The 23008-nt window shown below is 43.6% G+C and overlaps 1 protein-coding gene across 4 annotated transcripts in view; it reads right to left on the bottom strand.

Annotated features, from left to right (window-relative positions):
* PIP5K1C (phosphatidylinositol-4-phosphate 5-kinase type 1 gamma) overlaps positions 1-23008 on the bottom strand; it is a 193796-nt gene continuing 170788 nt past the window's right edge. For all 4 annotated transcript variants that reach the window (XM_033956714.1, XM_033956711.1, XM_033956712.1 and 1 more), the window contains one exon: positions 1-3811. In XM_033956714.1, coding sequence (XP_033812605.1) covers positions 3809-3811 — 3 coding nt within the window. In that variant the 3' untranslated portion in view covers positions 1-3808. The remainder of the gene's footprint in view (positions 3812-23008) is intronic.

The following is a 23008-nucleotide window of genomic DNA, read 5'->3' as shown; positions in this document are numbered from 1 at the left end:
TTTAAAAAGAAAAAAGCTTTTGCCTGCTGTTTTATTTTTCAGTTTTTACATCAATGTCTATTTTACTAAAATTGCACTGTACAGTCTAAGATTTAACAATTTTAAATGCCCTTTAAAAAAAAAAAAGATTTTTCATCTAGCTAAAGAAATATGGGTAAATATAAGATTTAATTAACTTTTATTACCAGAAAATGAAGTAAACAAATTTAAATCTAAACTTACACTCTTTAAATTATATGTGGAACACACACACATTGATTGAACATCGCATTCAAACTAAAGCCCAAAATACAGATAAAAAAAAATAAAAACAATCCAAATAGTCCAGTCTCCCTTTTCATGTATCACGAGGAGAGGCAGCATTGCCTGCTTTATTGGGAGGAAGAATACGTCACTTATGATTTGCTTTCCTGTATTTCAGCACAGCAACGGTGACATCACAGCTTGCAAAAGGCATCCATAACCATCTGGGATGGCTGACTTAAAACCTAAGCCTGCTGCTCAAGTGGCAGGAACTGCAACTACCAAAACTTGCGGGAAGATGTGCCAGCTCCCAGACTTCTCAAAAAAGGTTTGGAGGAGCTCTCCGCAAAGCAGTTATTTTGACTTATTCTATTCTTAAGAAAATCAGAAGCTTGACTTAAAATGCCCTTTAGTGATTTCTGCATGAAATTCAAGTTGAACATTCAGCAAAAGAGAAAAGAAAATGAAAACAGACACAATAGCTGCTCTTCCTACCAGCTACATTAATGATCTTGCAGACAGACCATCAGTGCTGACATCATTAGATTCCTCCCCTCTAATGATATATCTCAAAATAGCAGCCAACCAGAGGCCAATTGCAAATCAGTTTTACTGTAGCTTTAGTGAACCAATTTCCCAAAGAAGAAATCTCATAATTGTCCACTTAACACAGAATTTAAGAAGATATATATCACCAAGAACCATTATTGTATATTGCATAGAAGCTGTAACTGAAGTCTCCCGTCTCCCAACTCAACCACACGGCAAATTCAGCAGGTCAAGTTAAGGAGGACTCAGCTGCAGTCTTATCAGCAAGCATGAAATCCTGGCTTCTAAAAAGCAGCTGCAATACCATCATTAATATTTCACAGAAATGCCCAAGTAAATCTATATACATTATTCCTTTTCAGAAAAATCACACCTCTAGCAAGCATCCCATCCCAAAACAAATCACTGCCGTTTCAGCTTTGCAGTTCTGTGAACTGCATCCTACCTTGGGCCACCTGTTTCCTGTTCTGCCAGCTGAAAAAGACATCAAGAATGACCAGAAATAGCTTAAGACAGAATCATTTGAAAGGAAGGGGTGGATGTACAGTGCAATCATTAAAATAAAACAGCACTGTAAAACTAGGTTTCACAATGGGTAGAAGCTAGGTCTGTACCATCTCTGATTTTTTAAAATACAAACCATCTATTCTGAGTGAAGGGCTAAACACCTACTGAGCCCATTTCCTGTATCTACATGGAGTCCTGCTGAATTCCAGTTCTTAGACACTAAGCCCACATCCTGTTTAAGATTTAGGTTTCTGAATGTTAAAAACTACCAAAGCTGAATGATGTTTACTACAATCTCCCTCAAACAACTGAGCCCATTGCTTTCAGAACTTATGTGCTAATGTCTTTATATATCATGATACCCTTCAAAACATCACTAACAAAAAATATAGTACATGAACTTTTCCGATTTAGCAGGCCTCAGCACATGAAGAGACAGCCTTAATATATTTCCCCCCCATAAGCACAGAATAAGAACAGTACTTTTTTCTGAAGAAATAGATAACTGCTCTTTGCACCATTCTCTGCCAATGGGAAAAAGCTTAATGCTGAAAAACAGTACAGCTAAACATTCATGTGTGGGTCATGTTAAACAAGACAACCTGCTTTTTATAATCTTATTATTCAGTAATCTTTACTGCCTATTTTGCAACCTTCCTAAACTGCAGTGTCTCCAGTTCCCATGTCATAGTTAAATAGATAAGACTATTAAATAAAAAAATATTTACAAATAAAATATTTGTTTCTAAAGCATTAAAAAGTACATTAAATGTTCAAAATCAAAAAAGGAGTGTAATTGTAAAACTCCCATGTGGTCCCTTGGCAAGGAAGAAGAACCGTTTTCCTCATCTTTTGGGGTAATGCATGTGGTTCCCATTTGGATTGGCAAAGGCATGCACTACTGAGCAATCAGAATATAAGGCTTCCTGATCTCACCATCAGCCAAATGCTCCATTCTGGTAAATTTAGATTAGACGCATAAATAGAGAAAGTAATACTTACTGACAACATGGCGCTGCTCATATTGAACACTAATAAACATGTCATGTCACGAGTTCAGTCACAGAGTTCATGCTGAGCTGCTATTTGACTTGTTGAAAATACAGGAAGAGAGTGTGCTTAACCATATCCAATTCAGCTTGGCAGGGCCATTTCAGACTGACTATTTGTCTTCTAAATGATGAATATTTGCCATTACAATAGTTTTCAGCATAAGATTTACTCAAATATAGGTTTTCAACTCGGTTTAAGCTCTCTGATGCTCAGGCACAGTTGTATCACATATCATAAAAAGATCCTTGCTGGCTCCCCATACATATGTGTCTCACAGTGCTTCTCTTTCCCATCAGGTATTATTAAAATGACCTCTCAAAAAAAAAAAAAAAAAAGGCCTCAAACTGTGTGATGAATAGCTTGAGCTGACAAGGTTGCAATATGGGAACCCAATTTACCCATTATGAAATGTAGATGAAGCTGGCCTTTGATCAGAAGCTGTGAGAAAGTCAGCAAGCTAAACCAATCTTTGCATTCCTGTTAGTATGACTTTGCAGCATCACATATCAGTTTGGTATAGTCAAAGGAATGAAACATACTCATACACTATAGCCAAAGGTAACACTTCAACCAGAACATTAAACCACACTATTGATGCAGATGAAACTTTTTCCTCATCTTCTTAACCATGTGCACGCATGCTTTGAGATGAAAGCCTTGGTGCATTGCTAATCCTGGATAGGATGGAAGCTGTGTTTCTTAAACAAACTAGATGTGCCTTATCTTTTCAATTTATCACTATTTAGTGATATATATTATTGCCAAATTGACTTGTTCTGGAATGGGAGAACTGGCTAAACATATTTACTGGTAGTGATGATGTTCAATATCTGACTGTCCAGGCCCAACAGACAAGCAGCAGTTTTTGTGTAGAGCAATCTGGACATTGAGTAGATGGATCTGTCTGTTTTTGTTGGATACTGCACCAGGCATCTATTTTCTTTACAGCCCCAAGCTCCCAACCATTTAAACAACGGGGCCTAAGTCCTTAGAGTACCTATAGGAAAACACAAGCATACAAAGTATAGATAAATCAGCAACCCCAAAAAAGTGCAGTGTCATTAAAAACTAAAAACAAAACCAGAAGCACAACTGTGCTATGTGCAAAGATACAAAAAAAATAAAATAAATAAAATGGTCCAAAATATAAAAAGGTTCACAGTATAACATGTGCAAGAGCCAGAACCACACAGGAAGGGGTGGCTAGGAGACATCTCAGCTGTCCTTAATTTCTCTTGCAGTACACTCTTCTCCTTTATAGTGGAAGGCATCTGGCTGTTTTCAGAAAAGAACTGCTTGATGTCCTGCAGTGTGCTGGGATACCAATTTGTCAGCAAGTTGCTTGCATGTTTTATGAAATGAACACAAAACTGGAATGGCAGCCATCATTGAGGAAATGGAACATATTGACTTTCCACCACACTTCATGTACTTGCCCCCAGGCTCTGCATAGTGATTACTGAGGGAGGAAGCAGAGAGAGTTATACACAGAAAAGTATATCAGAGGCAAATAGTCTATGGGAAAGAAAATTAGCTTGAATACTTACAACATACATTTAGAGACAATAAAAAAAAAAAGTGTTGAAAGGAACATTAAATGTGGTCCACAAACCACATCCTCTGTCACACTACATTTGAGTGACATCTTTGTGAAGAAAGGGTCTTCACATTGGTTTGCATATTCCCTTGTGGATCTTATTTATACAAGGTCTTGGGTGAGGTTATCCATTCTCCATTTGCACTCACTGTGTTTTAGCAGTAACCGAATAGTGCAATGGTTTGAAAGTAAAGGGGAAAGCAGGCGGACCATGCTTTCTATACAAAGTCAAGAAGAAATTAGTGCAGTGGAATATAAGAAACAGAAGTGACAGGTTTCCAATCTGCACAAAGCTGAGAGCAGCATGCAGCCCACCAATATAATTTTAAACCATATTTTGATGACACAATCCCAAACCTAGAGGAAGCATGCAGATATGAAGATGCTTTTCCTTTCTCTGACAGCCCTTAAGGTGCCTGGTGTCTTGGGACAGCGGAAGGAAAGGATCTAAGCTGTGTGCATCAAGCAAACATTTTGACTTTAGACTTACTGTGTCATTCTCCTCGTCAGAGACGGGGTGGACTTGAGTGCTATAGTGGAGGGGAGAATATACCCAGCTCCGATCATCTGGAGGCTGTTAAGCGAGGTTAGAGGCAGTGCAGGGGAGTAAGAAGAGAGGCAGCAGCAGGAGAGCAGAGCAGTGAGCAAGGGAGAAAGGAAAGAAAAGAAAAAAGGAAACTTCATACAGTACAAGCAGTTGTACACCTAAAATCAATTTAGGGCTTTTGTGTGTGTGTGTGTGTGTGTGTGTGTGTGTGTGTATAAATGTGTTAAGCTCTTCTGGCTTTAGATTTCAGGACTCCGCAAAGACCATTTATCTGTCACTCAGCTGCCAGACCTGCCCACCACAAAGTAGACTGGGAATGTGTTACCAAAATCATCATTTATAAGTTACATTACAAATCTCTTGACCGAAGACTTTTATGGTAGCGGTAGTGGTCCAGCAGCTGCTTGCTGCATACCAGGTAAACACAGAACTACAATTAAATAGGAAAGGATTTGAAAGGGAGACAGAGGCCCCTGGCCCAATAGAATTCCACGTATAAATTTTCAGCAGTTGTTCAAACATTAAATTCATCAATCCATCAGCTATTGTGGGTTACATGTTTTACAGATTTCATTCATTCCTGAGAGTACAGATTTATGGCATGAAAACCAAATTGAAAGTAATGTTGCAAAAGGAACCACTTGCTTCTTAACTAAATTCAAGAGGATGAAAGGTGCCAGATGAAAGTATTGGAACTAAAGTCCTCTACCCATTTGGAAAGCAGGTCTGAAGTGGCAGACACTGACTTTCCCCTCATCACCAAAGGTTATCCCTTCACAGTAGGCTGCAGCTCAGTTTCCATACCATTGTTCACAATTTTTCTTACAAATGTAGGGTGTTGAATTCAATAGAGTATTGTTACTGACAGCAGTTTTATTGATAAGAATTGAGAATCCCTGAAGATTAGACTTAAACCATTTTGTTCTGTATTACAGAGTATCCAAAGAAAGAGCTGATAAGATGGAAGGATATAAGTGGAAAAACAGTGGTCTAAACTGAAAGGAGCAATAACAATAAAATTGGCCACTGACCTTTATGTGAGGAAGATAAACAAAAGAGAGAGAAAAGGAAAATATGGTTTTCCAAAGAAGTAACAAGAGAAAATGAAGGCAAAAGAGTTGGCGTTTGTGAAATACAAAAAAAATGTAACATTTATACAAAATTTTTGATTAAAATATTTGTGGGAAGGGTGGGTGGGGAGGGAATAAATTTATGTATTTAAGATAATAATAGAAAGAAATTCAAATGATGTGTATAAATTTAAATGATGTAATATTGTGTACTTGATGTAAGACGAAAAATGAATAAAGACTTTGAAAAAAAAAAAGAAATACAAAAAAAACTTAAGACGAGGAGCACAGAAAGGAATACCGGAGAAAACTGAAAGACACCAAGAGAGATACATCTGGTGAAAGTGCAAGCAGAAGAGCAAATGGCTAGAAATGTAAAAATGGGGAACAAAATTTTTTTCAGAAATATTAGCGAAAGGAGTTAGGCAAAAAATGAAATTGTGAGACTGAAAGAAGCTACAAACCACTATGTGGAGACTGATGAGGAAAAAGCTAATTTACTAAACAAATACTTCTGCTCTGTGTTCACAGAAGAAAATCCTGAAAAAGGACCATGATTGGCTGGCAAAGTTACATGCGAGAAAGGAGTAGATACTGCACTGTTTATGCAAAAAAATGTTTATGAACAACTTGAAAAATTGAAGGTGGACAAAGCAATGGAATTGGATGGTGGGACTGGATGGCATCCACCCCAGGATACTGAAGGAGCTCAGAGGTTCTGGCAGGCCCTCTTAAAGATTTGTTCAATAAAACCTTTTGAGAAGGGAGAGGTTCCATTGGACTGGAAAAGAGCAGATGTTGTCCCTCTTCACAAAAGTGGTCACAGAGATGAAGCAGGAAACTACAGGCCGATAAGCCTCACTTCAGTTATTGGAAAATAATGGAAGCGTTGCTGAAGGAAAGGATAGTGAACCTCCTAGAATCCAATGAGTTACAAGATCTGAGGCAACATAGCTTTACAAACAAATCTGATTGAATTCTTTGACTGGGTGACCAGGGAACTGGATCAAGGTTGTGCACTAGATAAAATTTACTTAGATTTCAGCAATGCCTTTGCCACAGGCGGCTCTTGAATAAACATGACAGGCAGAATTTAGGACCCAAGGAAGTGAACTGGATTAGAAACTGGACAGTAGGGTGGTAGTTAATGGAATTTGCTTGGAGGAAGGAAAGGTAAGTAGTGGAGTGCAACAAGAATTGGTGTTGGGGCAGATTCTGTTCAAAATATTTGTGAGCAACATTACTTATGGGTTAGAATGAAAGATTAGGTTACTTACCTCTGCTAATCTTCTTTCTTGTAAATATCCTCTGGAATCTTCCCGATGGGGTTATGTATCTCTTTCAGCCTTGAACTTCAGGGAACTCAAAACCAAATTCTAGCCAAGCATCCTTCTAGCTTTCGCCGTCACTTTTTCAACCTATTTGGTTACCTTAAGATCATCACATACTATCACACCCAAGTCCTGTTCCTCTTTTGTGCACAAAAGTTCTTCACCCAATAAACTTTACTGCTCCCTTGGATTTTTGCAGCCCAAACGAATGTCCTTGCATTTCTTAGCTGCCAAATTTCAGACTATTCCTCAAGCTTCATTAGGTCCTTCCTCATGCTTTCCACACAATCAGAAGTGTCAACTCTAGTGCAGATTCTGCTATCATTCGCAAATAGGCAAATCATACCAGTGAGCCCTTCAGCAATATTGCTTACAAAAATGTTAAAAAGAAAAGGACCAAGAACTGAACCTTGAGGCACACCACTGGTAATATTCCTTTCCTCAGAGTGATCTCCATTGACCACTACCTTCTGTCGCCTTCCACTCAAACAGTTCTTGACCCAGTCTGTCACTTTGGGGCCTGTACCGAAGCCACTCAGTTTATTTATTAGATGCCTGTGTGGAACAGTCAAAGGCTTTTCTAAAATCTAAATACACCATATCTCCTCTATCCAATTCTCTGGTCACCCTGTCAAAAGAAATTGATCAGATTTGTTTGAGAAGACCTGCCTCTAGTGAATCCACGTTGCCTTGGGTCCTGTAATCCACTGGATTCCAGAAATGTCACTCTTCTTTGTTTTAAAAACATTTCCTTTAATTTACTTACCACATAAATCAGACTTACTGGCCTGGGGTTCCCTACTTCTTTCTTTCTTCCACTTTTGTGGAGATGGACCAAATCCGCCCTTTTCCAATCCTCCTCTACCACTCCCAACTCTAGAGAAGCATTGAAAGGTCAGCCAGTGGAGCCTCCAGAACTTTCCTAAGTTCCCTTGTTACCCTTTGATGTACGCTATTCGGCCTCATCACTTTATCCACCTTTAGTTTAACAAGCTCCTCATTAACACAATCCTCTGAAAATTGATCAGTGTGTACCACACCTCCAGCCGTATTTACTTTTGATTTCTACAGTCTCACTCCTGACACTTTAGCTGTGAACACAGAACAGAAATATTTGTTAAGTAATTCATCTGTATCTGTATCTACATATTCCTCCCATTCACCTTTGAGTCTCTGAATGGCACTTCCTATCATTAATATATCTAAAAAAATGTCTTGTTCCCCCTGTTTTACCATGTCTATTTTTTTTTCTATTTGCATCTTTGCTTTCCTGACTACTTGACCAGCCTCTCTTAACTTTTCCAGATATTTTTGCCCGTCTTCTTCTTACTGTGATCTTTTGTAGTTTATGAAAGCTAACCTCTTTTTCTTTACCTTCTCAGCTACTACTTTTGAGGACCAAATTGGCCTTCTTTCTTACTTTTCTTTTCAGTTTTGCCCACTGCTTTCCTACTTCTTCCAAATGTTCACATCCAGACAATTCTTTGACAGGAAATGCCATACCAAAGAACAGAAGGAGAAGCTGTAGTCCTCTTGGTTGTCACAAGAAGTGGTGGGTTCTCTGAAGCAGCCCACGAGGGCGAAATGTGTCAGAACCCGATAGCACCATCACAGTCGGCTTCATTGACTTCACCATATGAAATGATTGAAATCTTAAGCATGAATTTCAAGCACTAAGCCTTTTATATACAGAAGAAAATCACAATAAAATAATATAATAAGATTATTTAAACAGTTTAGGAGGAAGCGCAGTGATAGACCAAGGGGGGTTTGCATTTTGGGGGGTGTCCCCCTTTGCGGCTTCCCTACCTGCGGGTTCTGAGTACTTCTGAAGTTAGTTCACATATAATGTATTAAGTTTAAAAGGATATAGGCAAGGGATTGGTTATTTATATACTTGAATTGTTCATCATTTGGATCCACCAAACATTAGATTTATATTCACAGAGTTTGATTTTAGGGCTTCTTTCTATACAACATTGCCAAAATCAGGATCTTCCTTTCTGAACATGCAGCCAAGAATCTCATCCATGTGCTCGTTACCTCTCGACTAGATTACTGAAATGTACTTATCACAGATCTTCTGCTAAGCCATCTCTCCTCCCTTCAATCTGCTCAGAATTCTGCTGCATGCCTTGTATTCTGCCAAGGTAATTATGCTCACTTTACCCCCCCTCAAGTCACTTAATTGGCTCCCTCTCCGCTTCCACATACAGTTCAAACTTCTTTTATTGACTTACAAGTGTATTCTGTGGCTTTTCAAACTCTCTCCTCTCTTATCTCTCCTTATACTCTGCCCTGGGAACTCTGTTCATTGAGTAAGTCTTTCTTCCAACTCCTGACTCTGTCCCTTCTGCCTTGCTGCGCTGTACACCTGGAACAATCTGCCTGACTTGGTACGATGGGTTCCGTCTTTGGCAGTATTCAAGTCCAAAATAAAGAAAAGGGCAAATAACTCAACCCAAGTACTAATGTTGAGTGACTAAAAAAGGATATGGCAACTGTTATGAATACAACCTAAAACTAGTTACCCCAGCAGCATATAATATAATCAGGAAAATAGTATATAATACTGCTCATACTGGACAATACATATCAGTATTAAAGGCCCAATATACTTGAAGGGCTCTGGCCTCAGAATCGGAGCCTACGCACAGCAGTGAATCACAAACTGAGAAGATCCGCGTAGTTAATACAGCTCCTGCTCCAATCATTGGCCAGTAGTTTAATCTTTTTTTGAAAAAATTTTTTATAAAGCAATTTAATGAAGCTAAAACCCTTTCAACTTTAAAGGGGTATTATACATATGTAGTAGCCAGGATTTGAAAAAATGTGAGACCAAAAAGACTTATCTCAGAACTTGACTTGTCTTTATACTTGTCTTTATACTGGTCTTTATACTTGTCTTTATGACTTGTCTTTATACTTGTCACCAGTGTCTAATTTGCCGACGCGGCCACGTTTCGCAGGAATTTTTATCATCCGCTGCGTCAGGGCCACCGGGACACTCAAAATCACAGGCTCACTCACTTGTAGAGACAACTGAGAAATTAAGAGCACAGCCCAGAAGGATTTTTCAAATCCTGGCTACTACATATGTATAATACCCCTTTAAAGTTGAAAGGGTTTTAGCTTCATTAAATTGCTTTATAAAAAATTTTTGCAAAAAAAGATTAAACTACTGGCCAATGATTAGAGCAGGAGCTGTATTAACTACGCGGATCTTCTCAGTTTGTGATTCACTGCTGTGCGTAGGCTCCGATTCTGAGGCCAGAGCCCTTCAAGTATGTTGGGCCTCTAATACTGATATGTATTGTCCAGTATGAACTGTTATGAATAGTCACTCTATGTACCTTTACAGAAAAATTCCAACAGATCTTAATCAACTGTTATTGAAACTTATGCTCAGAGACATGAAGGCGAATGTACCGCCTCACCACCCAATCATCGCATTGTTCAATACAGTGTCAGAATGATAGCAATAGTCACTATTGAATTTATAAAAGCAAAACAGGCTATAAGCTTAACATCTTATATTGATGGCTTTAAGATGGAAAAACTTAGCTTTCAAAATTCACTGGTTCCGATGTGGCACGTTTCGGTACTGCTTCAGGGAACCGACATTGCTCTGCTACACCACCTCAAACTTAGGGTAATGAAGTCTCATATAACATCAAAAGTATCACATTTTCACCATTAAGTTTTACTTCTTCCTAGAAATCCAACAGCCAACGTGCGGCTGGGAGAAAAATAATTTTTGGCAAACTCGGCATTTGTGAGGTGGAGGGAAGGAGATGGCGGAACGCTGCGATCGGGCGGGAGGGGGCTGCTGGACCGCTTGATCCGTGATTGCCTCACTGCGGAGACAAGACCATTCACTGCTCCATGGGGCGGTGAATGGCCTTGTCCCCGTCTCCGCAGCGACCACTATATTTTCTCTCCCCATTTCGGCGGGCTATCCGTGGCTAGCTGCGGGTAACAACCACCGTGTCATTCTCTAGTCTGGACCAATGAAACCTGGGGTCTCCCAATGCAGCAGTTCTAAGGTGAGTTATTGTAAATATCTTTTAACTGTAAACCAGATAAAGCTGACGCTGTGCTCCAGGTACTAGGTCAAAAGCTGCTTGCATCATTTCAGGTGTTTCTCTTTGTGTAAATTTAACTAATCTAATCTAATCTATTCCTTAGGTTTGTATACCGCATCTTCTCCACGTTCGTGGAGCTCGGCATGGTTTACAGGAGATGAGATAGGAAGGAACTACAATAAAGGATTAGAGGGCTGCAGCGGTCAAAACGGCAGTCAGGGAGGCCAAACTTCGAGTGGAAGAAAATCTAGCGCAGAAGCTCAAGAAGGGAGACAAATCCTTCTTCAGGTACATTAGCGACAGGAAAAGAAACACAGATGGGAAGTACGTGGAATCAGATTCCGAAAAAGCTGAACTTCTGAATGAGTACTTCTGCTCAGTCTTCACCAACGAGGCACCGGATCATGGTCCACACTTACAGACAAAGCAAAAAGCGGAAGACCCGTTTTGGAATTTCAAGTTTACACCCGGTGACGTCTACTGCGAACTGACAACACTCAAGGTGAATAAAGCCATGGGACCAGACAATCTACACCCCAGAGTACTCAGGGAGTTGTGTGATGTCCTGGCGGAACCGCTATCCGTACTCTTCAATCTCTCCCTCAGTACGGGGAGAGTACCCATGGACTGGAAAACGGCTAATGTCGTTCCACTACACAAAAAAGGTTGCAGAGAGGAGGCTGCGAATTACAGACCGGTGAGTCTAACATCAATAGTGTGTAAACTCAAGGAAACACTAATCAAACGAAAAATAGACACGATCCTGGATAAGGAGAATCTACGGGATCCCAGTCAATATGGATTCACCAAGGGTAGGTCCTGCCAATCCAATCTCATCAGCTTCTTTGACTGGGTAACAAGGAAGCTGGACTTGGGAGAATCCCTGGACGTAGTGTACCTGGACTTCAGTAAAGCATTCGATAGCGTCCCTCACCGTAGGCTGTTGAGCAAGATAAAATCGATGGGATTGGGAGAAACGCTAATTGCATGGGTCAAGGATTGGCTAAGTGGTAGGCTTCAGAAGGTGGTGGTTAACGGTACCCTCTCTAAAACGTCAGAAGTGACAAGCGGAGTACCGCAGGGCTCAGTCTTGGGCCCTCTACTTTTCAACTTATTCATAGGAGACCTGACTCAGGGGCTTCAAGGTAAATTAACACTATTCGCCGACGACGCCAAATTATGTAACATAGTAAGCAGCTCCAATTTACATGATAGTATGACGCAGGACCTGTTTTTGTTGGAACGTTGGTCTTCGACCTGGCAGCTGGGCTTCAATGCCAAGAAATGTAAGGTCATGCACCTCGGCAGTAGAAATCCGTGCAGAACTTACACCTTAAATGATGAGACCTTAGCTAGGACTGTGACAGAACGAGATTTGGGAGTGACTATCAGTACAGATATGAAAGCTGCCAATCAAGTAGAGAAGGCTTCATCTAAGGCAAGACAAATGTTAGGTTGCATCCGCAGAAATTTCGTCAGCCGGAAGCCTGAGGTCATCATGCCGTTGTACAGAACCATGGTGAGACCACATCTAGAATACTGTGTGCAATTCTGGAGGCCACATTACCGTAAAGATGTGCTAAGAGCAGAGTCGGTTCAGCGGATGGCCACCAGGATGGTCTCGGGGCTCAAGGATCTCTCATATGAAGAGAGGCTGAACAAATTGCGGCTCTACTCTCTCGAGGAACGTAGGGAGAGGGGAAGACATGATTGAGACGTTCAAGTATATCACCGGGCGTATCGAAGTGGAAGAAGATATTTTCCTTCTCCAAGGACCCTCAGCCACAAGAGGGCATTCGCTTAAACTCAGGGGCGGGAAATTTCATGGCGACACCAGAAAGTATTTCTTTACTGAAAGAGTGGTTGAACATTGGAACAAGCTTCCGATACAGGTGATCGAGGCCAAAAGCGTTCCAGATTTTAAGGGTAAATGGAATGCCCATGTGGGATCCCTGAGAGGGTGAAGTTACGGATGGGTCAGTTAGAGCGGGGGCTCTTGAGCTGACTTAGGGGGTGGGTTTGTGGAGTGGGCAGACTTGATGGGCTATGGCCCTTATCTGTCGTCATTTTCTATGTTTGTATGAAGTATGAAGAATATTTAGAGGACTTGGGATGCTAGATATGAAGAGTTTTTTGAGGACTTGGGATACCAAAGTTGGAGAAAGGCTTACATTTTTGAGAAAAGCCAGGTTTTCAGATGTTTGCGGAAAACTTGGAGAGAGTTCAAGTTCCGAAGAGGGGAGGTAAGGTTGTTCCAGAGCTCAGTGATTTTGAAGGGGAGGTAGATCCCTAGTTTTCCTGTATGGGAAATGCCTTTTAGCGAGGGGAAGGATAGTTTTAATTTGTGGGAGGGTCTGGTGGTGTTAGGGTTTGAGGAATTCCAAGAAAGAGGGATAAAGGGAGGGAGGATACCGTGTAGGATTTTGAAAGCTAGACAGGCAAATTTAAAGTGGACCCTGGCGATTATCGGAAGCCAGTGAAGCTTGGACAGGAGCGGGGAGACATGGTCAAATTTACTTTTAGCGAAGATGAGTTTGGCTGCAGCATTCAGAATCCGCTGAAGTCTATGAAGGTTTTTCTTAGTTAGGCTTAAGTCAGGGGTGTCCAATGTCGGTCCTCGAGGGCCGCAATCCAGTCGGGTTTTCAGGATTTCCCCAATGAATATGCATGAGATCTATTAGCATACAATGAAAGCAGTGCATGCAAATAGACCTCATGTATATTCATTGGGGAAATCCTGAAAATCCGACTGGACTGCGGCCCTCGAGGACCGACATTGGACACCCCTGGCTTAAGTAGACAGAGTTGCAATAGTCCAATCTGGAAAGGATGATGGATTGGACAAGGAGGGTAAAATATGTTTGATGGAAGCAGGATCTAACTTTCCTCAGCATGTGAAGGCTGAAAAAGCATTTTTTTACCAAGGATTGGAGGTGGTTGTTGAAGGACAATGTGGAATCAATGATGACACCCAAAACATTGCTCGAGAACTCAAGCTGCAGAGTGGAGCCAGAGGGTAGTGGGATGGAGGTGGGTAGTTGGTCTAGTTTTGGGCCGATCCAAAGAAGTCTTGTTTTGGACTCGTTCAGTTTCATTTGCACAGTGTGGGCCCAGGATTGTAGGTTCATTATATAAGAGGATATGTTCTTAGACAGATTGGTGAGGTTCGAATCGGTCTCGAGGAGGAGGAGGATGTCATCAGCATAAGTGTAAATTGTTTCAAGGGGGGATAGTTGGAGGAGTTTTAGGGAGGACATATAGATGTTGAAAAGGATAGGAGATAGAGGAGAGCCTTGCGAGACTCCACAATTCGGTTTCCAGGGGGAGGATGAGGTGCCATTCATGTTGACAGTGTAAGAACGAGAGCGGAGGAATTTTGAGAACCAGTCTAGGACTGTGGAGTTAATGCCTATCTCAGAGAGTTGGTAAACAAGAATATCATGGTGGATAACGTTGAAAGCAGCGGAAAGGTCAAATTGTAGGAGGACGGTAAACTTGTTTCGAGAGTGAAGTTGTTGAACCTTTGAGATCAGGGAGGACAGTAGGGATTCGGTGCTGAAGTTGGGACGAAAGCCATAACTCTTGGGCATGACACTTGTTAAGACACTAATTTCAATACCTTTTTCCTTTTTATAGGGTGATTAAGGCCATTTACATTCAAAGAAAAAATTTTAAAACCCATTTTACAAATAAAATATAAAATACATATATAATCCAAAACATGTATAATAATATTGTTTAAGAATGCCAAGTGTGTTATGTAAATTAATTGTAATAATACTGTACACTTGTTGAAAGAAATAAAAAGGAATAAAAATTAAAAAAAAAAAAAAAGACACTAATTTCAGATCATAATGAATAATCCTAACCACAGTTGTCTGGGCTTATTCCAGCTTCTCTTGCTATTTGGTGAGTTGTTCGGTGTATTTGTGGCACATCCTTCTGGCTCAGTACAAGATCACATACAACGTCAATGTGCTCTTGTGTGCGAATCAAGTGCGGTCGTCCACTGCCTGGCTTATAATCTACAGTGCCTGTTGCTCAATCTTGCATAGCAGCAGATCAAGGCCGTTTTTGTTCCAACCCTTCTGTGGGAACTCTTTCAACATACATCGACTGCTGTAACCTTTTAGCAGTGCTGGAAAAGCTGTTGCCAAGCTGATCTTTGGGCTGCCGGATCAGACCCACTGTCTGACTATGCCTCCACCCCTGCGGACCACCGACTGCGCACCAGGACGGGCAGAGGCATGAAACACAGCCTGCGGAACACTGCTGAGCCCCCTAAGCACTCGGCCCCCCTATTTAATAGGGAGTGAGACTAGGTCAGAGACGGCCCTGAGCTCCAAGGAGGACTAGCAGACCGGCTAACAGGTACCCTGAAAGGATTGGCCTGTCAGCTACAGACCGAAATCTATGAATTCTCAAGCAGACAGCTCTTCAAATTTCTTCAAACACAAAAGAACAGGAAAAAGGGATGCAACTATATCAAATTAAAAATAATAAATGTGTGAGAGCAGAACTCTAATGCTTGCAGCCATGCATGCAGAAGAGAAAGACTGATGGGAAGAGCTAAGCAAACCTGTGAAGTACTCTAGAGGCAGAGAGGAAAATCTGGAATGGTTCTCTTCTGCAGCCCATGCAAGTAAAGGGAAATAACTTTGGTCTAGAACAGTGTTCTTCAACCTTTTTACACCCTTGGACCGGCAGAAATAAAATAATTATTTTGTGGACTGGCAAACTACTAAAACTGAAATAAAAAAACACATTTTCGCCCCGTCTCCGCAAGCTCGGTCCCCACAAACCATCTGATCCCATCTGCACAAGCCTCAGTTATGATTTTATATTGAACGTATTTTATTAAAGTATAAAAAGAAACAATATTTTGTACAATTGTCATTTTATAAATATAAATATTCAGAGCAAGGACCAACAAAACCCCTGTCTCCCCTCCCCTTCACATATATCCCCTCTACTATCAAGAAAACTGAACAAGCCAAATTATTACAAAATGCTACACAGAAATATCATGCAAACAGAATACTGCAGTCACACATGATAGGAATAGTGTTAGGCTTTGCAGTCCCCAGTTATGTCTCTAGCAGGATATATATTTCAAATCTGATATATTGTAATGACAAAATAGAAATAAAATGATTTTTTCTACCTTTTGTGGTCTCTTCTTTCCACTCTTCCTTCCAGCATCTGCCCGTTCCATCCACTGTCTGGCCTCTCCCCCTTCCATATATATCTGACTTCTTTCTATGCCCCTCTCCCCTTTCCATCCAGCCTGTGCCTCCTCTCTCCTTTTTACATCATTCATTCCAGCTTCACTGCTTTCTTCATTTTTATCTCTCCTACACCAGATCTAGCATCTTTATCCCTCTCTCATTTCTCTGCTGACCCCCTTTCCAGCATCAATCTCTCTCTACTTTCTCATTCCTCTGTTTCTCCCCTTTCCCTCATCTGATCTCTCCATTCCACCCTGACCCCCTTCCCCTCCTGTAATCTCCCTGCCAGCTGTTTCTTTCCTTTTTCCCTTCTCCCTTCCCTCCTTCCCCCTATCCAACATTAACTCTCTTCCTATCCCTTTCCCTCCTCCCCTCCCAGTAGCATCTCTCCTTCTACCTCCCTCCAGGTCCAGTAGCAGCTCTCCCTTTATCCAGCAGCTTCCCAGCCTCCAACAGTGGCTTCCTCTCCTTCCAGCAGCTCTCAGTACTTGCCTGCAGCAGTGATTTACTTAGGCAGCCTTGGGTCCATTGCTGCCTCTGAGGAAAGGGGAAGTTGCCAAAGTGAATCACTGCCCTGGTAAGTACAGAGCTCACTAGGAGAGGAGACAGCCACTGTTGAAGGCTCCCCATGATCTTACTCCTGCTGTGCCCTGCACATTCGCGAACCCCCACCCAAGCCGGCAAAAACAGCTTTGCACCGCAGGCCCTGCCGCCCAAGACAAGCCGGAGGCCCCTACCCGCCGCATCCTGCATGTAGGCAGACTCTCAGCACAAATGCTGCTGATGGCCCCAATCGACACGCTGACCTCCCCGCGCACGCTGACCATCTCCTCTCTGCCTGCACTTTCCCCGCGGCCCTCTTCGGCGACTCGGAAGGAGCAGCGATCAAGACAGGCTGCCGACGTCGGGATCTTTCCTCTCTGAGTCCCGCCTATTTTGTTTCAACTTCCTGTTTCCGCAAAGGCGAGACTCACAGAGGGAATGGCCGATGTCGGCAGCCTGTCTTGATCGCCCGAGGCTGGGAGGAACAGAAGATTTCCACGAAAACCACCGGGGCAGGAAATTTAACGATGTCCATCTTGCCGGTCCTGCGCAGGACCAGCAGGAATTTTCTGTGGACCGGCACCGGTCCACGGACCGGCGGTTGAAGAACTATGGTCTAGAATGTCTCACATATTGCACTGGAAAGGAGAAATTAGGTTCTTACCTGCCAATTTACTTTCTTTTAGCCTCTCCAGATCAGCATAGGGTTAATCTTACAAGCGGGTATATATCTCATCATGACCAGCAGGTGGAGACTGAGACAAAACTTTGGAACTGTACATATCATGTGACCCCTCCCTAATTACCTCAGTCTGCCGAATAGCCAAGCAGAACTAAGAACTATATACAGAAAAACAAACAAGATTTCGAACAGGAGTATCAACAAATAAAAACAGAAATGCTGTTGGAAAATGCAAAGGAACAAATGCAAATAGCAAAGGTCCCCACAGCTCGCCAGCTATGCCAGCCAAGCCACAGCTGCTGTTCTTAATCTCCCCAACCCTAGAAAAATACTAGAAACCGATCGAAGAAATGCAAATCTGCACACAAGAACACGACAATAGAAAGGGCGGGGTCCTATGCTGGTCTGGAGAGGCTACAAGAAAGTAAATTAGCAGGTAAGAACCTAATTTCTCCTTCTTTAGCAACTCTTCAGACCAGCATAGGATTAATCTTACAAGCGGGATGTACCAAAGCAGTCCCCATCATGGGTGGGACCCCCGAAGGGCCGATACCAGAACACACACACCGAACAGCACATCCCGACGCGCCTGAATGTCCACATGGTGGTGACTGACAAAGGAATGTAGGGAAGACTAGACCGCTGTCTTACAAATATACAGAGGAAGCACCAGCGATGACTCAGCCCAAAAAGCTGCCTCGAGTAGAATGAGCCTTGAGAAAAGTCTGGAACAGTCTCTTTCTTGAGAAGATAAGCGAAAGCAATAGTCTCCTTGATCCAGCACACAATGGTAGCCTTGGAAGTGCCATCCCCCCGAGGACCCGCTAGAAGGAGAAAAAGATGTTCTGATATTCTGATCTCCTGGGTCCTGTGCAAATAGGCACAAAGGACCCATCCAACATCCAATTTGCACAACAGTTTCTGCTCAGAAGAACCTGCCCGATCATCCAGGACCAGGAGGACCACTGACTGATTGACATGAAAAGGAAACACTACCCACTCCCTAGAAAAACCCAAGGAAGGGAGACCAACAAGAAAGAGCCTGCAGCTCCAAAACATATCTAGCAGAAGTAATAGCCACCAAGAAGACCGCCTTAAGAGTAAAGTCCTTCAACGTGCAGGCACCCAAAGGCTCAAACGGACCAGATTCAAATCCCAAGAGGGAATAGAAAGTTGCATGGGAGGCTTGAGCAACTTGGCCACCCGCAAGAAGCGAATGACATCAGGAATGGCAGTCAGATGCTGACCCCATAATAACCCACGAAAGGCTGAAAAGGGCCGCAAGCTGAATCCGGAGAGAATACCAAGCCAGGCCCCTGTCAGGCCTTTCTGCAAGAACTCTAAGATGTTAGGCAGGGAAGCGCGAAAAGCAACCACTCCTCAAATATATGCCAAACTCACACATAAGCCCGAGAAGTGGAAAGTCTGCGGGACCCCCCGAGACAGTGGAGATCACTTTGTCTGAATACCCCTTCTTACTTAGGCGAGACCTTTCAAGAGCCAAGCCATAAGACAAAAGGGACTTGGATCGAACATGGGAATGGGGCCGAGTCAGAAGATCATGCGGAAGAGGATCCAAAACCAGATGCCTTACCAGATCCGCATTCCACGGTCGCCTAGACCAATCCAGAGCCACCAGGCCCAGATGACGAACAATGCGGAGTAGAACTCTGCCCACTAATGGCCACGGAGGGAATACATACAACATCCCCTCCGTTGGCCATGTTTGAACCACAGCATCCAGACCCTCGGCCTGACCGTCTCTGTGATGACTGAAGAATCAGGGAGTTTTGGTGTTGATTCCTGTGGCCATCAGGTCCATTAAGGGCTGATCCCAAGAACTTACTATCAACTGAAAGGCCACGTGGCTTAGACACCACTCTCCGGAATCTAATATGTGACGATTGAGGAAGTCCACTTGAACACTCTCCACTCCGGCTATGTGGGAGGCCGAGATGTCCTCAAGATGTGACTCTGCCCAGAGCTATAGCAGAGTTGCCTCCTGCGCCATCTGAGTGCTCTTGGTGCCCCCCTGATGAGTGACACAGGCCACCACCATGGCAATGTCTGACAGAACCCGGAACGATTTGCCTGACAAAAAGGAGTGGAAGGCTAACAGCGTCAGACGGATGGCTCTGGTTTCCAGAACACTGACTGACCAGGACTCTTCCTCCATGGACCAGGTGCCCTGAGCTAAGTGACCTAGACACTGAGCTCCCCAACTGAGAATACTGGCATGCGTGAGAAGCACCTACCACTGTGGCTGATCCAGACTCGTCCCTTGAAAAAGATGGGAGGTCTGGAACCACCAACGAAGACTGGAGCGAGCCAAGCCCCTCAGAGGAACAGGGTGATATAGACTGAGAGTCTGGAGTGACCACCTCCGAAGAAGGGCATACTGAAGAGGATGCATGTGGGCCCAAACCCATATCATCACGTCGAGGGAAGCCGCCATTGACCCCAAGACTTAGAGTAAATCCTGCGCCCAAGGACACCAGGACGCCATAAGCAGGTGAATTTGAGAGTGTAATTTGCTTATCCGGGCCTCTGGGAGGAAGAACTTCCCCAAGGAGGTGTCGAACACCACCCCAAGATATTCCAGGTGCTGTGAGGGGGCCAACCGGCTCTTGGCAAGGTTGACAACCCATCCCAGTGACTGCAGGAACTCCACCACTCGAGCCATGACCCGGGTGCTCTCATGGAAGGATTTTAAGAATGAGAATGAATTGTCCAGGTAAGGATGCACCAGAATGCCCTCTGTCCGCAAGGCTGCAGCAACGACTACCATGACCTTAGTGAACGTATGGGGAGCCATGGCTAGACCAAAAGGGAGCACTCAGAACTGAAAGTGCTGGCCCAAGATCACAAAATGAAGGAAGCACTGATGGGAGGTCTGGATCGGAATGTGCAAGTAGGCCTCTATCAGGTTGAGAAAGGTTAGATACTCCCACGGCTGAACCGCCAAAATCACCAACTGCAGAATCTTCATGCAAAAAGACGGAACTGTGAGAGCCCTGTTAACCCCCTTCAAAACTAAGATGGGTCAAAAAGTCCCCTCTTTCTTGGGCACCACAAAGTAAATCGAGTACCCGGAGGGGGCACTGGAACCACAGCTCTGAGATCTAGCAATCTTTTAAGGATCTGGCAAAAAACCTGCTTTTTCCACAGTGCATAACAAGAAGCAGCTAGAAAATGATCTGGCAGGGAATGGGCAAACTGCAGAGCAGAACCATCCTGAATCACCTCCAGCCGAGCACCCACCAGAACCAGATGGAGTGCGGGCACAGAGTCATTGGGCAGAATGGACAGCGGGGGAACCGATGGAGGGATTCTCAGTCTCCCGACGGGCCCAACAGGACTGCATTCGCTGAAAGAAATGACCCCTGGCAAAATCAGAGGTCGGGTAGTGAGCAGTCCCACGCTCAGGGCGGTACCAGCGGAAATCTCGCAGACTCCCCTGAGCAGTGCCACCTTGAAGAGCCTGGCAAGCACTGTCTTCAGGCAAGCAGGGCACTTTAGAGTCCATCAGAGTTTGAACTAACTAATTCAAAACCTCTGGCAACAACAGACCCCCGAAAAAGAAAATTTAGAGAGTTTAGAGATGGACACTGCGTCCGTCGACCAAGCACAAAGCCAGAAGGTCCAACGCGCAGGTTTGGATTTGACAGACAACCTCAAGAAGTCATTTATGGCTTAAAAAAACGGGAGCATATTACTCCTTTCTATCAAAAATTGCACTGGCTGCCAGTGGAATCTAGAGTTATGTTTAAGTTTTCATGTATTTGTTACAAAGTAGTTTTTGGTATGTCACCAGGCTACTTGTTCCCTCATTTTTCTTTGAGTCACTTTAACAAGAATACACGGAAAGTACATCTGTTTACATACTCTTCCATAAAATCTTGTCACTACAAGAGGTTCCTCGAGAGAACGTTTTCATTTCAGGCTGCCAAATTGAATACATGGCTCAGCAAAATGATGTTAGAAGCTTCTTCTTATTTAGATTTTAGAAAATTGCTAAAGACACAACTATTCAACAGGCTGGTATCTTAACTTTCTTTGCTTTTTTAACATATCTTTCCAATTCTATTCATGTGTTTATTTTATCTTGATGTATTTATTAGAATTGTATGTATTGCTTTCCTGTTAGCCACTTAGAACCTTCCCGGTATGGCGGCATATAAATAAATTATTATTATTATAGAGGGCACCTGAGAGGAAAGAGGCAGCCATCTGAATCTTTGCCACCTCCTGACCATCACACTCACTGTCAAGGACCTGCTCGGCCCACCGAAACATGGCCCGAGCCACCAGTCCCGCACAAATAGCTGCCTGGACTCCAAAGTCAGACATCAAAATTTTGTTTAAGAATGGTATCCAACTAACGCTCCTCAGAGTCTGTTAAGACAGAACTGCCCTCGACGGGCACAGTATGCCATATAGCAATATCTGAGACCACCTCGTCCATCACCGGCGACTTTAAGGTAGCCCTATCCCCCACCGGGACAGGATACAAACAAGCCAAGGAGTGCGCAAACCGAAAAGACGCCTCCAGTGAAGTCCACTGCGCCAGGATAAAATCCAGGAATAAAACCCAGATGTATTGGACAAGAGAGGGAAGCAGAAGAAATCCCCCAAAGAAGAGGGTCCTCCACACTCAGGGTCGCAGGCGGCGCCTTCTCAAAGCGCAACACCGAGGCGATCTACTGAATCAGATCTGAGAGCTTGTCCCTCTGAAAAAAGGTGCACCTCAAACGCCTCCACGCTAGTAGATGGAAAAAAAACAAGTCCCCAGTACCAGCGGCCGTCTTCTCGAGAGGATCCTGGAGGTGTCCCTAAGGGTCCAGGTCCTCATGCATTAGTTAAAACTCTCCTCAGACAACAAGTCCTTGTCCGAAGCGGTACGTGGGTGCTTGGACAAGGGAGGAGGAGGGGGTACACGAAAAGAATTAAGGGGTCAAAACATCAGGGGGGCGCTGAGGGAACAAATCCCCGAGACCCCCTGGACCCAAGAAGGACCCCTGGCCGCCTATATGGTTTACACAAAGCAAAATAAAAAGAGGGGGAAAAACCCCCCGGTAGCCCCAAGGGACTCCCTGCCCCAGCAGGGGACCCTGCTGTAACCTGTCCCTGTTACGTCAAAACAGGGAGAAGGCACCCGAGGCTAAATACAAGATGGAGGGGCTATCTGAGGTAAAATGGCAAAAAACGCGCCAAAAATAGCCACTGAGAAGATTGAACTGTCCCAGCCGCTAAAGCAAGCAAAAGCCGGCATCAGCTGAGAGAAAAAACAACTGACATGAAATCCTTCCGTGGGCTGCAGAAAAAGACCGGGCTTCCCTGCAAAGCTGTGCTGGCCGCGAGATACTAGGGCAGGAGCCTTGGACACCAGCAACTGATGCCAATAAGACTTCCACAACCGCCCTGGCCTGAATAGCTGTTTTCAGGCCAGATGCGAGTGCCTCGCATCAGGACCAAATTGTGCACCTCTCCCCCTGAGAAGTGCTCAATTGCTCTATACGCAACCTAGCTGAAAGAACATAAGGAGTTGCCTCTGCCGGGTCAGACCAGGGGTC

The sequence above is a fragment of the Geotrypetes seraphini genome, chromosome 8, assembly GCF_902459505.1.
Source record: "Geotrypetes seraphini chromosome 8, aGeoSer1.1, whole genome shotgun sequence".
Lineage (NCBI taxonomy): Eukaryota > Metazoa > Chordata > Amphibia > Gymnophiona > Dermophiidae > Geotrypetes > Geotrypetes seraphini.
The sequence above is the reverse complement of the archived record's forward strand: the minus strand, read 5'-3'. Positions and strand labels throughout refer to the sequence as shown.